Source organism: Ictidomys tridecemlineatus, chromosome 12 (genome assembly GCF_052094955.1).
Source record: "Ictidomys tridecemlineatus isolate mIctTri1 chromosome 12, mIctTri1.hap1, whole genome shotgun sequence".
NCBI lineage: Eukaryota > Metazoa > Chordata > Mammalia > Rodentia > Sciuridae > Ictidomys > Ictidomys tridecemlineatus.
In genome coordinates, this window is record NC_135488.1 from 101,561,615 (window position 1) to 101,583,594 (window position 21,980).

Consider the following 21,980-nt stretch of genomic DNA (forward strand, 5'->3'; position numbering starts at 1 on the left):
CACCACATACCAACATGTGTCTGCCGAGAACTAAAAAATAAATACTTAAAAAAAAATTCTCTGTCTCTCTCTCTCTCTCTCCCCTCTCTCACTCTCTCTTAAAAAAAATAAAATAAAAAAAAATTTTTTTGAGTCAGAGTATGGTTAGATTGCCCAGGCTGGCCTTGAACTTGCAATCCTCCTGCCTCAGCCCAGAGTAGCTGGGATGTGTAACCCGGCTGCTTGTTTGCCTTTTTACTGGTGACTTTTCAAAGTTCTTTTCATATATAAGCCATTTGTTAGATATGTAGTTTCTCCAGGTCTGTAACTAGTCTTTTTATTCTTCTGAACAGGTATTTTGTTGATGCTCAATTTACTGATTTTTAAAAATGAATCAAGTTTTTAATGTCATGTCTAAGAACTCTTTCTTCATCTAGTCTTTGTTAAAAATATTTTTTAGTTGTCAATGGACCTTTATTTTATTTATTTATATATATGCGGTGCTGAGAATCAAACCTAGTGCCTCACACGTGCTAGGCAAGTGCTCTACCACTGAGACACAACCCCAGACCTCTCAGTCTTATTTTCAAAAGATTTCGCACATTTTTATCTAAAAGTCTAAGGTTTATTAAATAGAGCACATATTTTGATTTAACTTCAATACAAAGTTGTTTCACACCATACTTCTGCACCTTTGCCAAAAATCTAGAGCCCTAGTTTAGTCTAATTTTGGGTTCTTTATTCTGTTGCAATGCCTTCTGTGTCCATGCCTTCCCCCATTACCATGTTTTGGTTTTCTGTAGCTAAATAAAATGTTTTAAAGCCAGATGAATGATTTTCCTCACTCATTTTAATTTGACAAAACTGTATTAGCCTATGCTACTCTTTCCATACAAATTTTAAGATAAGCTTGTCAACATTTACAAAAAAGCTTCACAGTGTTGATTATTGAACCCAGGGACTTTTGCATGCTAGGCAAATGTCATCACTCAGTTATACCCTCAGTTCTCCAGCAACTTTCTAGAATACTTGTAGCTGCTGCTTCCCCATACTCATTCCTCAACCAATTCTTCTTTTTGGTGTTGAGGACTGAACTCAAGGCTTTGTCCTTGGCTAAGCACATGCTCTGTGCACTGAGAGCTGTATCCCCAGGCCCCCTCAATCAACTTTAAACAAACTCCTCTTACTAAATACCCTACACCAAGACTGCTCTTCAAAACATCTCCAATATCTTTCTGCTTGACAAATCCAAGAGTTACTAAGTATGATTCCACATAGTTGACCTCTTTTTCTTCTCAAAACACTTTATACTTTATACTCATGACTTTTGAGAAACACATTTTTGTTCTCTGTTCTGTTACTGGCTGCTCCTTTTCAGAATTTTTGGCTGGCATTCTAAGATTCTGAGATGTAAGGCTCACATAGTAGACGAATAATTTTCTTTAAACATGTTTGATCACATCATTTTTCTGCTTAAAAACTTCAAATAGTTTCAATGGGGGAAAGAATATACCTTTTTCAACAATGATGCTAGAACAAATTAACATACTCATGCAAAAAAGTGAAGTTGGATCTCTACCTCTTACCACATAGAAAAATCAACTTAAAACATATTCTAAGATAGGCATGGTGGCACATGCTTATAATCCCAGCAATTTAGGAGGAAGATCACAAGCTTGAGACCTGTCTTGGCAACTTAGTGAGACCCTATCAAAATTAAAGAAGGGTAAAGCATCCCTGGGTTCAATCTTCAATATCCACCCCCCCAAAAAAAACCGACATAATTTAAGATCTAAATGAAAAAACTAAAGCTATTAAAACTCTTAGAAGAAAACAAAGGGAGAATATTTATTCATGATTTTGAATCTAACAACTGTTTCTTAGATATGTCAAAGTAAAAAAAAAAAAAAAGAAAGAGAAATTGAGCTTCAGCAAATTAAAAATCTGTACTTCAATGGACACTATTACCAAGAAAATAAAGATAACTCAGAAAATAGAAGAAAATGTTTACAATATTTGATAAGGGACATATATGCAGATACGCAGAAAATTTTTACAGTTCAACAAAAGAACAAATGAGAAAAGTTAAAAATGACTAAAGGAAACCAGGTGTAGTGGCACATGCCTGTAATCCCAGTGAGTGGGGAGGCTGAGGCAGGAGGATCGCAAGTTCAAAGCCAGCCTCAGCAATTTAAAGAAGCCGTAAGAAATTCAGCAAGATACTGTCTCTAAATAAAATATTAAAAGGGCTATAGCCCAGTGGTTAAGTGCCTCTGGGTTCAATCCCAGGTACATCACCCACAAAAAAGGCAAAGGAAGCCAGGCACAGTGGCGCATGCACGCCTGTAATCCCAGGTAATCAAGAAACTGAGGGGGGCCACAAATTGGAGGCCAGAAATTTAGAAGGACCCTGTCCTAATAATAAAAAGGATCAGAGGTAAAGTACTTGCCTAGATTGTGAAAGGCCCAGGGTTCAATCCCCAGTAAGAAAGAAAGAAAAAAAAAAAAAAAAGGAAAGAAAGAATAGACATTTCTCCAAAAAAAGATATATGAATGTCCAGTAAACATATAAGATGTTAACATCATTAGTCTTAAGTTAAAAGCAAATCAAAACTACAATGAAATACCACTTCAGTTAGTCTAAGATGGCTATAAACAACAGTAACACATTAGTAAGGACAGACAGAACTTAGTACCCTTATATATTACTGGTGACAATGTAGAATGATGCAGTCATCATGGAAGTCTGGCATTTACTCAAAACATAAACGAAACTACCATACAATACAGCAATTTTTGGTTCTAAGTATAACGAGAGAAATAAAACCATGTTCACACAAAAACTTATATATGAATATTCACAGCAACATAATTTCTAACAAAATATAGAAACAACCCATGTCTGTCAACTGATAAAGGCCCAACATGTACAAGGCCCTATATGTGACCCACAGCATTAAAAAAATTTAAAAATAAAATTAAGTACTGATACAAAGGCAATATGGACTAACCTTGACAACATTATGCTAAGTGATAGTAGTCAGTCACAAAAAATCATACACTATGTTTTCATATGTAAAAGATGACCAAAATAGGAAAATCTATACAGACAAAAAGTAGACCAATAGGTACCCTGACAAAGAGATTGGGAGAACTGAGTGTGAAAGGTATAAGGTTTCTTTTCTGGGGTGATAAAATTGTTATGATGGTTGCATAACCTTACAAATAAACCGAAACCCACTGAATTATACATTGTAAATGGGTAAAATATGTGCATGTGAAGTATGTCTTAATAAATCCATTACAAAGCCAACAAACTAAAAATATAACAGGCTTAAAAACAAAAAACTTGAGCTGGGGATGTGGCTCAAGCGGTAGCATGCTTGCCTGGCATGCGCGGGGCGTTGGGTTCGTCCTCAGCACCACATAAAAATAAAATAAAGAAGTTGTGTCCACCAAAAACTAAAAAATAAATATTAAAAAAATTCTCTCCCAATCTCTTAAAAAAAAAAAAAAACTTCTAATGACAACACGGCAACATATTATGAGTAGAATCAATTACAAACTCTTCACTCCAGGGTTTATAAGTCCATATAGAATCTATATCTTTCTTCAGCTCCCTTTATTTTGGGCATCCTTTACCCCAACCATAAGAGCTACATTTTTTCCCTAAATACATAAGCATATATTTTTGCCTTTATTCCCCCCTTGGTGCTGGTAACTGAACCCAGGGTCTTGCATTTTGCTCAACCACTGAGCTATACCCTCAGCTTTCTGCACAAGCTGTTCCCACTGCCTGTACATGACAGGCTCCTGCCCATCTTTCACATTTTAAATGGACCTAATGCATTTCATTTATCAATTTTACTCATCAACTCAAATATTCAGTGTGTCTATGTGATAAGCATTATGTAAAGATACAAGCATGAGTTCAAGTTTATCCTTAGATTCCACCCCTTTTGGCTGTGTGGTCTTGAAGGTACTTAAATGCCTTTCATTAGGAAGCATATTTTCCATAAAAATAGACAAAGAGGCAATAATGCCATTATATGAGACTCAAAATTTAATTCTGTGTTTTAAAGATGTCCTAATAATATTCTAGGTCAGTTACCTCTGCACATGTTTTATTGCATTAAGAGTTCTCTAATGGGGCTGGGGTTGTAGCCCAGTGGTAGAGCGCTTGCCTAGCATGTGCAAGGCCGTGGGTTTGATCCTCAGCACCCCATAAAAAAATAAATAAAATAAAAGGTATTGTGGGGGGAAAAAAGAGTTTTCGAACCTGTAATCCCAATGAACTGGGAGGCTGAGGCAGGAGGATCTCAAGATTTGTGTGAAATATTTTTTTAGTTGTAGATGAACACAATATTTTTTATTTACTTATTTATTTTTTATGTGGTGCTGAGGATTGAACCCAGTACCTCACACATGTGAGGCAAGCGCTCTACCATTGAGCTACAGCCCCAGCCCAAGGAGGATCTCAAGTTTGGGGCCAGCTTTAACAATTTAGCAGGACCCAGTCCCAAAACAAAACACAAAGCAGGACATGGTGGTGGATTTCTGATATAATCCCAACACCAACGGAGGCTGAGCTAGGAGGATTTTGAGTTCAAAGCCAGCCTCAGCAAAAGCAAGGCACTAAGCAACTCAGTGAGACCCTGTCTCTAAATAAAATAAAGAGAGGGAGAAAGACAAAGCCTATATGCACATGCTATAGATCTTGGAGAGTATCAAAATTGGGGATATCCTCAAGAATGAAGTTTTAAAAATTAGCCAGTCAAAAGCAGAACCACCCTGTCCAGTGGACCAGGGCTGGGGAATGTGACTCAATGGCCAAGTGCCCCTGAGTTCAACTGGTCCAACCCACCCCAAAAAAGGAAAGAAAGCACCAAGGCTGGGGATGTGGCAGTGGTAAAGGGTCCCTGGGTTCAATCTCCAGTACCCAATAAATAAATAAATAAATAAATAAAGAGTGCTCTAAAGTTAATACTTATCTGTGCCTAAGCTTCACAGGGAAAGCCCAGGCTTTGTTTGCAGTCTATTTCAGTTATAAAGGTAAGAAAATTGTTTTCATTTAGCCAAATGAAAAGACCTGGCTGTACTTTTCCATATTCCTAAGAAAACGTCAGCTGTCACATGCTCATTTCATCTCAAAATATATGGGTCTACTCTTTAAGACAAACAGAAATCCTACTGATTCATTCTACAAGTATTTGTTGAGTATATATTATATGCCAGATACTATTCCAGGCAATGAAGATAAAGCAGTAAACAAAACAAAAATTGTTGCCTTAATGTTATTTATTCTATTGCAAGTAGACAACAAATTAAAAAAAAAAAACAAGGAATACCAGAGGATGATTGATAAATGCCAATAAGACAAAAATATAGCAAGAAAAGAAAAAAGTTTTCTTTGCGTAAACACCAAATGGCTGATGATGCCAGTGCTGTGGAAGACCCTAGAGGAAATGAGTGGGTAAGTGGAGTCTCAATTCCGAGGCTTTAGCCTCAGTAAGCAGGCTGAGACTGCAGCTAAGGCCACAGAACTCATAGAGGAAAGGTCAAGGACAAGGAGTTCCCAGTGACTAAACCTGAGTCAAGGATATGAAGACCAAGTCAAGATCAAGTCCCTAGTGGAGAGCTATCATTTTTCCCCATCCACCAAGAGTCTTGAGATTATTCACTTTTTCCTGGGGATATCCTCAAGAATGGGGTTTTAAAAATTATGCTAGTCAAAAGCAGACCCAAACTGGCCAGTGGACTAGGTTTCAAGGTTTTTGTCACCATCAAGGACCTGGGGCAGGGCTGGGGCTGTAGCTCAGTGGTAGAGCACATGCCTCGCACATGTGAGGTACTGGGTTTAATCCTCAGCACCACATAAAAAAAATAAAAATATTGTGCCCAACTACAACTAAAAAAAATTAGGAAAAAAAAAGAAGGTCCTGGGACATAGTTGAGGAATAAGTTAAGCAGGTCAACACAAGAGACTAATATGAGATGAGAAAGATGTGAAAGTGAAACAGGGAATGCTAACTGTATAGGCTTCTGCAAGGACTCGGCTCTTCCCCAGAGAGAGATGAGAAGTCTATAGAGGGTTCTGTGAAAACAAATATATTAATGTCTTTGCGTGTGTGTGGTGGAGGATTTACCTGCTTAACCACTGGGCCACATCCCCAGCCCTTTTTTATATTTTATTTAGAGACAGGGTCTCACTAAGTTGCTAAGGCTTTGAACTCATGATCTTCCTGCCTCAGCTTTCCAGGGTTGCTGGGATTAGAGGCAAACATGCACCACAGCACCTGGCTTTAAGATCTAAATCTGGTTTTAAAACATCATTCTGTGGAGGATAGGGATGTAGCTCAGTATTAGGGCCCTAGGTTTGGTCCCAGTATCACTCACTCAAACACAGCCATTTTGTGTGCTATGCTGAAAATGTGTGTGGGGCCATGGGTATGCAGAAGCACAGTAAGGATAGTATTTATCCAAAAAACTGAGAAGAGAAATGTCACTTCAAAAAATTAAACATCTCAGAAGCATGCTATCAATTCTTCTAGGTATGACTCTTAAATCAGGTTAAGCCACCAAGAGATTCACATTCACACTTACATGTCTATGTTTGTATCTGCATATTTATATTTTTATCTCATTAACTTTTTTATTTTGTCTGCTTATTACAACAAACAGTTTTTACTGATTGTTTGGGCTGGGTTGTAGCTCAGTGGTAGAGTAATTGCCGAGTATGTGTAAGGCATGGGGCTGATTCTCAGTACCCCATATATATATATTAAAAAAAGTCCATTTATTAACTATAACTATATATAACTATTTTATATATATATATATTTTTTAAGTGGGGGCTCAGGTTGTGGCTCAGTGGTAGAGCATTTGCCTAGCACGTGCGAGGACCTGGGTTCAATCCTCAGCATCACATTAAAAAAAAAAGATATTGTGTCCACCTATAACTAAAAATAAAATATTAAGTGATTAAATCAAGTGTGATAGTAGGTGCAGTAGCACGCACCTGTAATCCCAGTGGCTCAGGAGGAGGTGGCAGGAGTACTAGGGAAGCAGAGACAGGAGGGTGGCAAGTTCAAGGTTAGCCTCAGCGACTTAGTGAGACCTTATCTCAAAAAAAAAAAAAAAAAAGTTAAAAGGTCTGGGGGATGTGACTCAGTATTAAAATGCTCCTGGGTTAAATCTTCATCACAAAAAACAAAACAAAAAACCCAAAACAAAACCAGGTGTTGTGGTGCACACCTGTAATCCCAGTGACTCAGGAGGCTGAGACAGGAGAATCCCAAGTTCGAGGTCAGTCTCTACAACTTAACATGACCCTCAGCAACTTAGCAATAACCTTTCTCAAAATAAAAAATAAAAAGGACTGTGGATGTAGCTCAATGGCAAAGTGTTCCTGGTTCAATCTCCAATATATATTCATACATAAGTAGAATCTGATAAAACAAAGGTCAGTTTCATCACAGTAGAAATAACTTAGTTCTTTCTGAACTGGTTTTAAAAATATATACATATAAATCAATAATTCTTATCTTCCCCTCCCCATTTAGGAGGGGGGTGTAAAATCTCCTACTTAAAAATGCAGGCTGGAAGTATACTTATCTAAGATAATTCCAGTAGTGTCTAACAGCTGTAGTGTAGGAAGCATAAGAAACATTTTAATTATTTAGAGGAATCTTCCATAGCACTCTATGAACACCACCCCCAACACTTTCTGGCTATTATAGGCTTCCTTTTTGCCATTCATCACATTATACAATAAGCAAAATTATAAATACACTTAAGAGTCAAATCTATGACTAAATTCTACACTAAGAAAGAACTCACTTTAAAAGAAGCTACTTCTATTTAGCTAAACTTGTATCAACAGCACTTAAAGAAGGGCTTTTATATTAAAATGCTGGTTAGTTATAAAATACAACATAAAAGATGTTGAAATATTAATGACCCCTCCAAAAGAAAGGTAATCACTACTTTGTGTTAAAAAATAAGTTTCTTTTGATCCATGGCATATTACTCCCTCGGTTCTTTTGAGTTTTGTCTCCTTTATCTTCCAGAATCTCTTATACCTAGTTATCTTCCCTCTTTTTATTTATGATCCATATGTTAGACATTTTTAGCTTTATGTATCCTATTTCATCTATACTTTTTCAACATCTGCCCCACAACATGGCCTGGAATCCTTCATCTCAAAATTATCCGTTCCCTCAGTCCTGCCTGGATTCTCACTATACCTGTCCCTACCAACTGTTAAGTCTATCAACAATCTATTTCAAACCATGGAATAGGGTCCTTGCCTCTCTCTTAGCTAACTGGCAACTTCTTGCCCAGGGCTAAAAATAGCTACAGATGTTTGTTCATTGGTCAAATTATTTTTAGGTTGGCATACACTTATGTCGAAGTCTAATCCAATCAAGTAAGCAAAAGCAGGTGCTGAATATCTAAATACTAAACATTATACATGTTCACAATTTCTTTATGTCACCATAATACAGATCTCTAAGCTTGTTTTCAAAACTATTTAGTTTTTCTGGCTATTACATGTTGTGAAATACTCTCTTTTTCAGTGACATGTTATAAAAGGAGTGATGTGTTCCTGGGAATTAAAATAGCTTATTTTCTTAATTGCGGAAGTCCCACAAGTGGGGTCAGTGAAGCTGCTCTCATTGACAATTATTTTTTTTTTTTATTGTTGGTCGTTCAAAACATTACACAGTTCTTAATACATCATCTTTCACAGTTTGATTCAAGTGGGTTATGAACTCCCAACTTTACCCCGTATACAGATTGCTGTTTCACATCAGTTACCCTTCCATTGATTGACATATTGCCTTTCTAGTGTCTGATGTATTCTGCTGTCTGTCCTATTCTCTACTATCCCCCCTCCCCTCCCCTCCCCTTTTCTCATCCCTGTTTAATGTAAATCTTCTTCTCAAGCTCTTCGTCCTTACCCTGTCCTTGTTTACTCCCCTTATATCAAAGGGGTCATTTGGTATTTGTTTTTTAACGATTGACTAGCTTCACTTAGCATAATCTGCTCTAATGCCATCCATTTCCCTCCAAATTCTATGATTTTGTCGTTCCTTAATGCAGAGTAATACTCCATTGTGTATAAATGCCACATTTTTTTTATCCATTCATCTATTGAAGGGCATCTAGGCTGATTCCATAATCTTGCTATAGTGAATTGTGCTGCTATGAACATCGTTGTAGCAGTGTCTCTGTAACATGCTCTTATTAGGTCTTTAGGGAATAGACTGAGAAGGGGAATAGCTGGGTCAAATGGTGGTTCCATTCCCAGCTTTCCAAGAAATCTCCATACTGCTTTCCAAATTGGCTGTACCAATTTGCAGTCCCACCAGCAATGAACAAGAGTGCCCTTTTCCCCGCATCCTCTCCAGCACTTATTGTTGTTTGACTTCCTAATGGCTGCCAATCTTACTGGAGTGAGGTGGTATCTTAGGGTAGTTTTGATTTGCATTTCTCTAACTGCTAGCGATGGTGAGCATTTTTTCATGTACTTATTGATTGATTGTATGTCCTCCTCTGAGAACTGTCTGTTCAGGTCCTTGGCCCATTTATTGATTGGGTTATTTGTTATCTTATTGTCTAATTTTTTGAGTTCTTTGTATATTCTGGTTATTAGGGCTCTATCTGAAGTGTGTGGATTAAAGATTTGTTCCCAGGATGTAGGCTCCCTGTTTATCTCTCTTATTGTTTCTTTTGCTGAGAAAAAACTTTTTAGTTTGAGTAAGTCCCATTTGTTGATTCTAGTTGTTAACTCTTGCGCTATGGGTGTCCTATTGAGGAATTTGGGGCCCGATCCCACAGTATGTAGATCATAACCAACTTTTTCTTCTATCAGATGCCGTGTCTCTGATTTAATATCAAGCTCCTTAATCCATTTTGAGTTAACTTTTGTGCATGGCGAGAGATAGGGGTTCAGATTCATTTTGATGCAAATGGATTTCCAGTTTTCCCAGCACCATTTGTTGAAGATGCTATCCTTCCTCCATTGCATGCTTTTAGCCCTTTTATCAAATATAAGATAGTTGTAGTTTTGTGGATTGGTTTCTGTGTCCTCTATTCTGTACCATTGGTCCACCCGCCTGTTTTGGTACCAGTACCATGCTGTTTTTGTTACTATTGCTCTGTAGTATAGTTTGAAGTCTGGTATCGCTATACCGCCTGATTCACACTTCCTGCTTAGCATTGTTTTTGCTATTCTGGGTCTTTTATTATTCCATATGAATTTCATGATTCTTTTATCTATTTCTACAAGAAATTCCATTGGGATTTTGATTGGCATTGCATTGAACTTATAGAGAACTTTTGGTAATATCGCCATTTTGATGATGTTAGTTCTACCTATCCATGAGCAGGGTATATTTTTCCATCTTCTAAGGTCTTCTTCTATATCTTTCTTTAGGGTTCTATAATTTTCATTATATAAATCTTTCACCTCTTTTGTTAGGTTGATTCCCAAGTATTTTATTTTTTTGGGGGGATATTGTGAATGGAGTAGTTGTCCTCATTTCCGTTTCAGAGGATTTGTCACTGATATACAGGAATGCCTTTGATTTATGCGTGTTGATCTTATATCCTGCCACTTTGCTGAATTCATTTATTAGCTCTAATAGCTTCTTTGTAGACCCTTTTGGGTCTGCTAGGTATAGGATCATATCATCTGCAAATAGTGATAATTTAAGTTCTTCTTTTCCTATTTTTATGCCTTTAATTTCTTTCGCATTGACAATTATTTTTAGCTAAGCACTGATAGTGTTAGAATAGTCCCGAGGCAATATCAATCTGCTCTTCAAAGTAGAAACCCCATATTCCACAACTTTTTAAAAAATATTTTTTAGTTATTCATGGACCCAATATCTTTATTTTGTTTGTTTATTTTTATGTGGTGCTGAGGATCGAACCCAATGCCTCCCATGAGCAAGGCAAGTGATCTACCACTGAGCCACAATCCTAGCCCACATATTCCATAATTTTGTGTGTTTTTTTCAAATTGTATACTTTTTTTTTGAGTTGTTGATGGACCCTCATTTTATTTAATATGTGGTGCTGAGAATCAAACCCAGTGCTCACTCTCACACATGCTAGGCAAATGCTCTACCACTGAGCCAACCCCAGCCCTGTGTGTGTGTGTTTTTTTTTTTTTGTAACACAATAAAGTTATTACTTACTTTATAAATTAGGATGTCAAATTTAACATGTTGAGTATTATTTTACAAGATTTGGATTTCCTCAAAGAACTATAATTTCTCTATGCCCCAAATATCTTTGAGCTTAAATTATACTTACCTTCATCCAAAATATAATAGTGTATTTTTTTCTTTTGTTTCTTTTTCTTTTTTTTTTTTGAAAAATAAAAAGCATGCCCTATCAGAGATTACACCAGTAGGGGCAGGAAAAAATAAGTAATTATAAACTGATAAAATGCTTACAAGGTAAACAGGGAGGAGTGACAGAGAATGGAGTAAGAGATTAGGATGGTCAGTGAGACGATAGAAGTGATGCTTAAGGTGAGAAATGAAGTATGAACAAAAACCAACCAAAGTCACTCAGCCAACAAATATTCACTAAATATCTGTATTTGTCTAGCTCTGCTCTAGGTGATGGGGATATAAGCATAGAATAGACAGATGGGATCCCCAACCTTAAGAAACTTACATTCTAGTAGGAGAATTATAGCAAACACATTTTAAATATAGTAATTTCAGATACTGAAAACTACTATGACAAAAATAAACTAATCTAAATAGGATAGTACCTGGAAGGAGTAGGTTTCTATAGCTAATCATCACAAGCCTTTCTGAGGGTAATGCTGAATTGAAATCTAAATGAGAGAAGGCCTCTGAACGATGAGAAGCATTCTACGCCAAAATAACAGTCAAAGTACAAAGGTCCTGAAATGGGAATATACTTGACACGCTCAAGGTAGCACAAGGTAGTGGCTAGAGCAAAATAGTGAATGATGAGTTAAAGTCTAGCTATGGGCAGGAGATGAGGGTTGGGAAGGTCCACAAGGCATAGAAATTGGGAGAGAGAAAAAAAAAAACTTGTCATTTTTATGAAACTAAAAGAAAACCAGCTGGGGCTGGAAACTATACACAAAGGAAAGTGACTGGCACAAAAAGATGAAGCCAGAAAGGTGGGTGGTAAGGAATTTAGATTTAGACCTTGGACTTTCATTTAAATGCAAAGTCAAAGAGACTATAAATGGGGGGGGATCAGAAACATGATCAGATTTATATTTGAAAAAAGGTCACTTTGATTGTTGTGTGGAAAGAGATTAGAAGAAGGCAAAGGGAAAGAACCTGTTAAGCCTACTAGAAGAGGTAATTGTGGCATGAAGTAGAGAGGTAACATTAGAGATGGAAAACCATATATGGATTCTAGATGCTTTGGAGAGAGAAACAATAAATAGGGCTTCAAATTAATTGGATGTGGGGACTAAGGAAATAAGAGTCACAGATGAATATCAAGTATCTGGTACCTTAGGTAAATGGTTAATTCTACAAAACAAAACTACTGGTTTAGTATGACTATGTAAATGTAAAATCTGCTACTTGTACAACATACATTGATAGTGACATTCTTTTTTATTTTTTTATACTTATTTTTTAGGTGTAGATGGACACAACACAATGCCTTTATTTTTATGTGGTGCTGAGGATCAAAACCGGGTCATGCCTGTGCTAGGTGAGCGCTCTACCACTGAGCCACAATCCCAGCCTGGACAGATATTCTTGATGGGTCACCCATTCAAAACTAAAAACAAAGAGCTGGTAGACTTGAAGTTATTTACAATGGTGATTTTTTTGGCAGAACCACTCACCATGGAAAAATCTAACAATATAGGTATATTGTGGTGAAAACTGTAGATCTGGGATTTTAAAAGACACAGCTCTTCTCTGTTGGTCAAAAAACTATTTTGGCCTAAATACAAATGCCCTGGCCAAGGGAAGCACATCTCTATCTTTACACAACAGACAGGTTGGGAGATTTCTGTTTGGAAAGAAAGGAAGACAAGAAGATAATTCAAAGAAGGAAGAAAAAGATATAAGCTCTAGCACAGACTAAAGGAAATTTTCAAGATTAATATTCAGTTACAGAACAGGCATTTTCATGATGGAACAAAAATCAAAATATATGTATCTGAATTAGGGAAATATAAAAACCACCATGCTTTCTAATAACAATGAGAAGCACTAAGGGTAAGGACAAAATTTTAAATTTCAAAGTATTTTAAGTTGTGAGTAATGGAGCTTTTCATGCTAAAAGCCTTCTTGAATTACCATAGATAGCTCTAAGATCCCTTATCTTGGATTCTTTCTCCTTGGAATGTAAGCATGCACAATGTTTTATCTCAGGAATTATTAAAAATGTCTAGCTGGGGAGGCTGCAGTTGTAGCTCAGTGGTAGAGTGCTTGCCTACCATTTGTGAGGCACTGGGTTTGATCCTCAGCACTACATAAAAATAAATAAAATAAAGATAAAAAAAAAACACAAGAAAATACTTAAAAAGTCTAGCTGGGTGAAGTAGTGCAGACCTCTAATCTTTACAACTTGGGAGGTTATAGCTGGAGGATCACAAGTTCAAGGCCAGACTGGGTGACTCAGCAAGCCCCTGTTTAAAAAATAAATTAAAAAGCCAGGCATGGTGGTGCACACCTTGTAATACCAGCAACTAGGGAGGCTGAGACAGGGGGATCATGAGTTCAAAGCCAGCCTCAGTAATTTAGTGAGGCCCAAAGCAATCCAGTGAAACCCTGTTTCTAAATACAGTATAAAAAAGGGCTGGGGCTATACTTCAGTAGTAGAGTGCTTGCCTAGCACATGTGAGGCACTGGGTTACCCTTGGCATCACATATAAAAATAAAGTAATTAAATTAAGGTATTGTATACATCTACTACTAAAAAAAGTTAAAAAGAAAAAAGGGCAGGGGATGTGGCTGGGCACCTCTGGATTCAATCCCTGGTGGGAGGGAGGAAGGAAGGAAGGAAAGAAAACAAACAGGGTGAGGGATGTAGCTCAGTGGTAGAGCCCTATTTGAGGATCTAGGTTCAATTCCTAGCACTATGAAACAAAAAAGTCTAAAGCTTTAAATTAGAAATATTATACTTAATAAGCTATGCTTGCACATTAAGCAGTACAGTAGAAATCTTTTAATCTTGAAGGCCATACTGGAGGACTTACTGTTCCTAAAGGCCACCTTTAAAGGAAGATACTTCTTTTTTAAAAGAAGGGCTAGCTGTTTGTTACTGTTTACTTGGAAAAGTTACATAAAAACTAAAAAGATAAAGGGGGAGAAATATATAAATCTACAAGATCAAGGATCAGAAGAGAAAGTCTGTAGAAGGTAAGTGGATGGGGGAAAATGAGGTCAGAATTACGACAAAAGTTTTACATATTCTACAAAGCAAAATATATATGAAAAAATTGCTCTGTGAACTTTCATTTCAGTTGTATACATAAGTACATTTATACCAAGGCACATGAGTATTTAATAGTTTAATAACCCGAATACAAATAATATCCACTAAAAAATATTACTAAATTTAGTCCATGAGTCCAGGAGTGGTGGCCCTTGCCTGCAATCCAAAATTACTTAGGAGGCTGAAGCAGAAGGATGGCAAGTTTAAGGCCAGCCTGAACTATCAATTCATTTTAAAATATTTATTTTTTAGTTTTAGTTGGACACAATACCTTTATTTTATTTATTTTTATGTGTGCTGAGGATTGAATCCAGGGCCTTGCACCTGTTAGGCAAACGCTCTACCACTGAGCCACAACCCCAGCCCCCTGTCTCAAATTTTTAAAAACGGGGAGGGGAGACCACTAGGGGTGTAGCCCAGTGGCAGAGCACTTACATAGCATGAACAAAGCTCTGGGTTCAAAGCCCATTAAAAAAATAAATAAAATAGTTGGGCATAGTGGAACACACCTGTAATCCCAGTGTCTCAGGAAGCTGAAACCGGAAGACCACAATTCAAGGCCAGCTCAGCAATTTAGGGAGGCCCGAAGTAACTTAGTGAGACCCTGTCTTTTTTTTTTCTTTTTTTTTTTTTTTTTAAAGAGAGAGAGAGAGAGAAAATGAGAATTTTTAAATATTTATTTATTTATTTTAGTTCTTGGTGGACACAACATCTTTGTTGGTATGTGGTGCTGAGGATCAAACCCGGGGCCCACGCATGCCAGGCAAGCGCGCTAGCCACATCCCCAGCCCGAGACCCTGTCTTAAAAAAAAAAAAAAAAAAAAAAATCGGGGAGAGCAGCTGGGGACATCTCAGTGGTAAAATGCCCTAAGTTAAATTTTCAGTTAAAAAAAAAAAAAAAGAATAAAATAAAGGCTAGGGATACAGCTCAGTGCTTGCCTAACATACAAAAGTAATGGGTCCAATCCCCAGTACCCTCACCAAAAGTTCATGATTCAGAATGAATATAAATTTAAAGAATTGTACTGAATGTTTGCAGGCAAACTATAAACAGCTAATTAAAAATAATGCCTATATGGGACTGGAATTGTGGCTCAGTGGTAGAGCACTTGCCTAGCATGTGTAAGGCCCTGGGTTCGATTCTCAGCACCGCATTTATTTATTTGAGAATTTTTTAATATTTATTTTTTAGTTATCGGCAGACACAACATCTTTGTATGTGGTGCCGAGAATTGAACCCGGGCGGCACGCATGCCAGGCGAGCACGCTACCGCTTGAGCCACATCCCCAGCCCCTCAGCACCGTATTTAAATAAATGAATAAAATAAAATCCATCAACATCTAAAAAAAATATTTAAAAAAAATAATAATGCCTATAATTTCCTTTTCTTTTTGTGGTGCTGGGGATCAAACCCAGAGCACATATGCGAAGCAAGAACTATACCCCGAGCTAAGTTCCCAACTCCCCAACTCCTTTTGTTGGGTACCAGGGACTGAAGCCAGGGGTGCTTAACCACTGAGTCACATCCCCAAACCCCACTTCCCTTTTTTAAATTTTGAGACAGGGTCTCGCTAAGTTGCTGAAGCTAGCTTTGAATTTGAGATCCTCCTGCTTCAGGAACCAATTGGATTTCATGTGTTAGCACTGCACCCAGCTTAAAACACATTGAGAAAAATTAATAATTCAGTTTAAAATTCTCAAAGCAACAAAAGAATTATAAAATTAACTTTTCATATTAGATGTCTGTGAGCAAAGCATAGTGCTGAAGCCTCTTCATAAATTATTTCATGTGACCCTTATAATGATCCTTTGAGAAAAGCCTTAAGGGTGACTATGTAACTTACAAGTTCATACAAGTGGAAAAAATTATACAGCCAGATCTCACAGACAACAAAGTCCATGGTAATAATTTTCTACTACACTGATTGTCTGTTTTAGAAAGGGAAGTCTAAAAGAATCTAAACAAGTAAGAATTTCACCACCAAACTTTAAGGAACTTGTTATTCTGCTACATAAAGTGAGTAAATTAGCATCACTTACCATATCTGTAGCTTGATCTTCTTTCCTTGTAATTCAACTGTTTTGATCTTAAAGTCTATTCCTATAACATAGGAGGAAAAAAGCATAAGTCATAATTGTGGCTTTGTGTTTGCTACAATAAAATTCACTGAAGTAAAAATGTTTACACTTGGCTAAAGATGTAAGCTCAGAGGTAGACTGCTTAATATGTGCAAGATCCTGTGTCTGATCACCAGACCACTCAAAGAAGAAAAAAAAAAAGCTTACATTTTTTAAGCTTGTTTGTGTGATTCTAGATATACAGATTATGCAAATCTTAGCAAATGGGGTCCCCACTATTTTAAGCCCAAGTAATATAAAATCCAGGATAACAATATAAATAAACTATACTGAAATTTTGGCTTTTTATAAATTAGCAATAAGTAGAATTGAAAATATCAAATATAACAGTTTGAGGTTTTAACACCCCCTTTCTTAGTAACTGATTTTAAAATGTGGGCAGAAATTCAGTAATAAGAACTGGTTCAGAGGGAAGGGGAGGGGGGATAGGAAAGGTAGCAGAATACAACAATTACTAATAGGGCATTATGTAAAATTGTGGATGTGTAACCCACGTGATTCTGCAATCTGCATTTGGGGTAAAATTGGGAGTTCATAACCCACTTCAATCTAATGTATGAAATATGATATGTCAAGAGCTTTGTAATGTTGTGAACAACCAATAAAAAATAAAATAAAATAAAATAAAAAGAACTGGTTCATACTTTACCAACCAATTTTACTTAATTGACATAAAAAATCTATATCCAACACTAGAAAATACACTATTAAGATGTTGGAGAATGAACATCTTTAAAAAAAAAAAAATACACCCACACACACACACACACACACACATAATAGGCAAGTGTTCTACCACTAAGCTACATCTCCAATCCCACACTCTTTAAAACATAGGGCCATAAAAGAAGTTTTACTATATTTAAAAGTACTAGAATCATACAATGTTTTCTTATCATGACAAATTAAACTGGAAATCATTAACAAAACAAATCTGGAAAATTTTCCAAATATTTGGAAATTCACAGGTCAAAAAAGAAATTACAATGAAAATTAGAAAAACTCTGTAGAAACTATAATGGAAACATAACATCAAAATCTGTGGGATACAGTCAGGCACAGCAGCACACACCTGTAATTTCAACTACTCTGGAGTATGAGGCAGGATGATATCAAGTTCAAAGCCAGCCTCAGCAACTTAGGGAGACCCTGTAAAGACAGACAGGCTGGGGGTTGGGGGGTGGGTGAGATGCAGCTCAAAGTAGGGTTTATGGAGAAATTTACAGCATTAAAAGTTTATGCTAAGAGGGAACACTTATTCTGTTTTATGCAATGAAGTGTTGCCTGATTCAAGAACTGAAAATAAAGTAAATTAAGATCTTATCATAAAAGGTTTACATCAGGAAATAAAACTATAATGAGCATTTCTTCAGAAGAATACCAAAGGAATAGTCATTTAACTCCTAAATTATGTGCCAAAGATCAGAACTACCATATTTCTAAAAGTACACCCATCCAGGCTTTACTTTGCAGAGTGAAAAAAAATTACTAAAGAAGATAAAAGTGTGAGCTACAAATTAAACATTATCATAAGATTAAAGACACAAAAATAATATTAAAATTATGGTACACATATTTATCCTTTCTATATGAAAATTCTGAAGCTGCTCCATTGAATATGTCATCTGGCCAATGACAGTAAAATATCCCATGTATCCTGCAGGTGATAAACTAAATAATAAACAGCTAGGAAAAAGTAAAGTGGAAAGAAGGGCTAATATCTCCATTGAGAAAATACAAAGTAAGTAAATTTGTAAAGATCAAGTCATCCAATCCTGACAACAGAACAAGAGTTAATAAGCTGAAATTTATTCCACTACAAAACATCTGCAAATTCTTCATATTATCAAACACATTTTCAAAAAACAAGAGAAATTCTTTGAGAAACAGAATGCTGGAACTAAGACCTTTGCCTGACACCTAGAAAGGACTAAAGTCTTAATGAGAATCACCTAGGAAACAGAATATGCTCATTGGCAAAAAGTGATCCTAAGGAAGCTTCTCACAGCTTGTCTTGTGCATCATTCAGCTTTGAGGATGTATCTGTATTTACATAAAAAGTGGTCATGGGGGCTGGGGATGTGGCTCAAGCGGTAGCGTTTGCCTGGTATGCATGCGGCCCAGGTTCCATCCCCAGCACCACATACAAACAAAGATGTTGTGTCCACTGAAAAGACTAAAATAAATAAATAAATATTAAAATTCTCAAAAAAAAAAAGTGATCATGGGTTACTAACAACAATTGTAATAACTGAAGGTATAAAATCCTTCACCAGACCTTAAGAATGCCCACAAAAGCCCTACTGAATATTAGTAATTCTAAATAAAGAACAAATAGCTGGATGCAGTGGTACATGTCTATAAATCCCCGCAGCTCAGGAGGCTGAGGTAGGAGGATCTCAAGCTCAAAGCCAGCCTGAGCAATTGAGCAAGGCTCTAAGCAACTTAGTGAGACCCTGCCTCTAAATAAAATATAAAAAGGGCTGGGAATGTGGCTCAGTGGTTGAGTGCCCCCAGGTTCAAGCCCCACTCCCCCCCATCCCCACCCCTAAAGAAGTCACAAATAATTAATAAGAAACATTAGGGCAGGAGTAGTGGTTCTGGGGTAGAGTGTTCACTAGCAGGTGCAAAGCCCTGAGTTCAATCCTCAGCACCACATAAAAATAAATAAATAAGGTATTGTGTCCAACCTACAACTAAAAAATAGATATTTTTTTAAAAGGAACATTAAATAACATGAAAATGTCATGTATACTAGAGACACAAAGCCAAATTGAATTTACAAATTTTCAGAATACAATATAATTATCTGAGAGGATTTAAATTACTCAAGTTTTTTGGTGTGGTGGGGGGAGCGGGGAACGAGGCTTGAACTCAGGGGCACTCAGCCACCGAGCCACATCCCCATCCCTATTTTGTATTTTATTTAAAGACAGGGTCTCACTTGAGTTGCTTAGCGCCTCACTTTTTGCTGAGGGGGGAGGGGGGCTTTTTTTTTTTTTAAGTTGTAGATGAACACAATACCTTTATTTTTATGTGGTGCTGAGCACTGAACCCAGTGCTTCACACATACTAGGTAAGTGTTCTACTACTGAGCCATAACCCCAGCCCATGAGGCTGGCTTTGAACCATCCTCCTGCCTCAGCCTCCCAAACCACTGGGATTACAGACTTACTGTTTTGTTGTTGTTTTTTTTTTTAAACAAGAAAAAGTACAGTTACCATAAATCAAGAATCAAAAGTCTGAGATAACATTTTTACCAGAAAAAGGGTGAGAAAAACAAAACAAAGTTGCAAATTTTAAGCCTGACTTCAAAATTTATCCTTTTATTACAGGGGCTGGGATTGTAGCTCAGCCGTAGAGCACTCACCTAGCACATGTGAGGCCCTGGGTTTGATCCTCAGCACCACATATAAATAAATAAAATATATTGTGGCCAACTACAACTAAAAAAAAAATGCTTTAGTGCTTTAAAAAAAAAAAAAAAGATTTCAGTCACAGGGCTGGGATTGTGGCTCAGTGGTAGAGTACTTGCCTGGCATGTGTGAGGCACTGGATTCAATCCTCAGCACCACGTAAAAATAAATAAAATAAAGGTATTGTGTCCATCTACAACTAAAATTTTTTTTTAAGTAACAATGATTTTTTTCTAAAGTGAAAAGCAGATTTACTTTCTCAATGCTTTCAGGATAAAAGTCTCTAGTATACATGACATACCGCTGCACATCATTTTTTCATACCTCTGACTTAAAATATGCTATTTATTTAAAACCTCTTTGATACCAATTTTCTTTTCCTGGTAAATCTCCATTTATTTTTTTTTTTAAAGAGAGAGTAATAGAGGGGGAGAGAGAGAATTTTTTAATATTTATTTTTTTTTTTAGTTATCGGCAGACACAACATCTTTGTTTGTATGTGGTGCTGAGGATTAAACCCGGGCCGCATGCATGCCAGGCGAGCGCGCTACCGCTTGAGCCACATCCCCAGCCCTCCATTTATCTTTCAAGCCTTAGTTTCATTCCTATGGACCAAATACAAAAGAAATTTTCTATTTGAGCCTCGATTGATAGTGAAAATTTAATGCAAAAAAATTGTATAAAGCATATGAAGAGATGTAAAGGATACCAAGCTTCAGAAGAAAAACGTGTGCTACAATCTTATCTCCTCCCCTTCTCTTCCTTTACAGTAAAACTCCTTGAAAATTTACTATATATGTTGCCTCTAGGTTTTTTTTCCTCCCATCTCTTGAACAGTTAGATAAGGGGTTGAAAATATAGCTCAGTGGTAAAGGGCTTGACTAATATGCACAAAGCCCTAGGTCTGATCCCCCAGCACAAAGTGGGGATGGGGAAAGTGGAGACTAACAGACAAAACTGTTATAAGATTCCAGTGAATACTAGTTTGATCTGTAGTGATAATATCATTTTTCCATGAAAAGCAGATGGGTGATAGTATGCTCCATTAATAAAAGCTTTAAACATTTAAAGGTTTCACAGCTTTTTTCAGGGACGGAATTTTTTTTCCCCTCCAAATATTTTGGGAATCTGGGAAGGAAAGGGAAAGGAAAATGACTTGAAGGGATTCTGTGGTGGAAAATGTACACCATGAAAAAGGAAGAAATGGTTTTTCTACCTTCCAAGCCCAAATCACATGGCTCCTACCTATTTCTGAATCTCTTTTACACATATACACCTTAATTGTCAAAGGACCTTTATTTTATGTATTTATTTTTATGTGATGCCGAGAATCGAATCCAGAGCCTCACATACGCCAGGCAAGTGCTCTCTCCATTGGGTCACATCCCCAATCCCTCTGTATCTCATTTTCAATAAATAATTTCTCACCAAGAAATACCTAAAACCGACACTCAACAAAATAACACTGGCTACTTCTTTTTGGTTCAAGCCAGCCTGGGCAGCTTAGGAAGACCCTGTTTCAAAAAATAAAAAGGTCTATGGATGTAGTTCAGTGGTAAAACACCCTTGGGTTCAAACCCCAGCACCAAAAACAGCAACAACAAACTACCTAGTCCCAGAAAAGACATTCATCTTCCCCCCTTTTATCAGTTTCTCTCCCCTCCTTATTCCTATCCTCTCTCTGTAACTCCTCAACTTCATGGAGTAAAAAAGCTCATTTGTGAGCAAAGTTCCTGCTTCTCAATTCTTTGGCCATTGAACAAAAACTTTTTTTTTTTCCTCTCGTCACTCTGTTTCAAATCATTGGCTTTATCAAGCAGCATCAGAACCATACTTTTTGTCAGTTACATTCCTAATAAAACTCTTAAGCTTATTCTGGATACTACCAGTCTCGTCCCCTCTCCCTTTATAGTAGAAATCCTTGAAAATTTAATATACATGTTGCTTTTAGGTTCTTCTCCCATCTCTTGAATAACTATAAA

The 21,980-nt window shown here is 36.8% G+C and overlaps 1 protein-coding gene across 1 annotated transcript in view; it reads right to left on the reverse strand.

The window, feature by feature from the left end:
• Rab10 (RAB10, member RAS oncogene family) overlaps positions 1-21,980 on the reverse strand; it is an 87,622-nt gene that overhangs the window by 17,129 nt on the left and 48,513 nt on the right. The window contains exon 2 of the mRNA XM_005322569.3: positions 16,484-16,544. Coding sequence (XP_005322626.1) covers positions 16,484-16,544 — 61 coding nt within the window. The remainder of the gene's footprint in view (positions 1-16,483; positions 16,545-21,980) is intronic.